This window comes from Puntigrus tetrazona, chromosome 12 (assembly GCF_018831695.1).
Source record: "Puntigrus tetrazona isolate hp1 chromosome 12, ASM1883169v1, whole genome shotgun sequence".
NCBI classification, from domain to species: Eukaryota; Metazoa; Chordata; class Actinopteri; order Cypriniformes; family Cyprinidae; genus Puntigrus; species Puntigrus tetrazona.
In genome coordinates, this window is record NC_056710.1 from 10,488,312 (window position 1) to 10,490,469 (window position 2,158).

General features: G+C 33.0%; 1 protein-coding gene across 1 annotated transcript in view; it reads left to right on the forward strand.

Annotated features, from left to right (window-relative positions):
- LOC122355192 (melanopsin-A-like) overlaps positions 1–2,158 on the forward strand; it is a 14,764-nt gene that overhangs the window by 6,820 nt on the left and 5,786 nt on the right. The window contains exon 7 of the mRNA XM_043253243.1: positions 1,434–1,541. Within this exon, the coding sequence (XP_043109178.1) occupies positions 1,434–1,541 (108 nt within the window). The remainder of the gene's footprint in view (positions 1–1,433; positions 1,542–2,158) is intronic.

Consider the following 2,158-nt stretch of genomic DNA (forward strand, 5'->3'; position numbering starts at 1 on the left):
TTATCATTTTACCCTAATGCCATCTAAGGTGTAGGTGTCTTTTTTTTTGTTAGATCCAATTTTTAGATTTTTAAGTCAAACCGAAGTAATCTGTCAGTCATAATGGCCGACATAGGAAACTTTGTTTAATTCAAAATCCCAATTTCTCAGATTTGGGAACTTGGCCCTGTACTGTAAATCAGTAATTAAGAATTGGGGGGTTCGATTTGATGTCTCACTGAAATTTGATAAACAGGTCGACTTTTAAGTTTAAGTTAAGTTTCTTTTATTTGAGATTATTAGCCATGGTAAAAACGTTTCTGTCACCTAGCAATTTTAAAAAGCTTATTCATGCCTTTATTTTTGTTAGATTGAACTATTGTAATTCTTTGTATGCAGATGTGAGCAATCATTGTTATCTCGCTTACAATTAGGGCAGAATGCTGCTGCTAGATTAAGGATGGGTGAAAGCACCAGCGTATAACACCTATTTTATCACCTTTAAATTGGCTTCCAGTTCACTACAGGGTCGATTTTAAATTGCTTATCTCAGTATTTAAAGTCCTGCACAATCTGGCGCCTTCTTATCCAACAGATCTTGTGCATGTTCATAACCCTCAACGGAATCTAAGGTCATCAAACCAGATGATCTTAGCTGTCCCTAGGACGAGATTAAAACTGAATGATGACCGGGCATTCTCAGTGCTGGCCCCAAAGCTTTAAAATAGCTTGCCTTTATATCTGAGATTACCTACACTTGGGGTTTTTTTTAAATAATTTTTAAATGGTATTTATTAGAATTAGCCTTTGGCGTATCTTACTAAGCTTATATGGCTTGTTTTACTTGCTTATCTTACCAATCACAATGTCCCCTTCGTCCTTCTGTGATGGGGGTCTCCTTTTATTAATTGAGATTGTCTTGTTTTAATTGTGCTTTATAAACAAACAAACAAACAATATAATATATATGTAAAGTAGAGTTGTGAAATGATTACTCGTGATTAATCGCATGCAAAATACAAAATATATGTATGTGTACTCTGTTCGTTTGGTATATAAATATAAATACACACGCTTATTTTGAAAATGCATATTAATCTATATATTTATTTTATTATATTTATACACTGTATCTATATATACAAAATAAATATACACAGTACACGCTCGTATATTATGCAAACAAAAACTTGTGATCACTAATGTAAAGACATTTCTTCCATCCTCACAGAGAGAAATGTGTCACAGACTGTGAATGAAATTTTCAGCTATTTTGACAGGTTCATTTTTGTACCTGCTGCTTCATTTCCAAAGGACTTAGTGGTTTAACTCATTTACTGCGTCTTTGTAATCTGATATGTCTGTGTGGAGCTGTGAGGGGATGTCAAGCTGGTCAGATGAAGGTAAAACATTATAATGATGCGTGATGTTATGTCCTCTCACTTTTTCCACAGCTACGCTGACATGCTCACCCCCTACATGAACTCTGTGCCTGCTGTGATTGCCAAAGCATCCGCCATTCACAACCCAATCATCTACGCCATCACTCACCCCAAGTACAGGTGCGACGATGCTCAGCGTAAACATTTCTACCAACAGTTGTCTGTTCTGTTGCGTTTAATGGGAACGATGAATATTCATCAGCTGATGTACACTGCAGTAATTTTGCTAACTATTACAATTATGCGAATCGTGCTGTGACTTTACAGTAAACAAGAGCAAAAAACAACTGATATGCTAATTATATAAAATACTGAATTCACAATTTTAAGGTTCACAAGTTTAAGGATGAATTTAGAATAGAAATACAGAATTGTTCTTGAAAAACCACCAAGAAATACAGTAAAAATAGTACTATTGTGAGATATTATTACAATTTAACTGTTTTCTATTTATTTTTAAATCTAACTCTAACTCAATCCTTTGATGACAAAGTAGAATTTTTAACTCAATTTAGCTTCACATGTTACTTCAGATATCATTCTGTTATGTTGATTTGGTTCTTATTATCTATTATTAACATTAGTGAAAACAGTTTTCAAACAGCACTATATATTTTCATTTATTAATTAATTATTATTCTTATTCTTATATTTTTGATGAATAGAACATTATTGAAGAGAGCATTCATGTGAAATAGAAATCTTTTGTAACGTTAACTATTTTTCTTCACACTTTT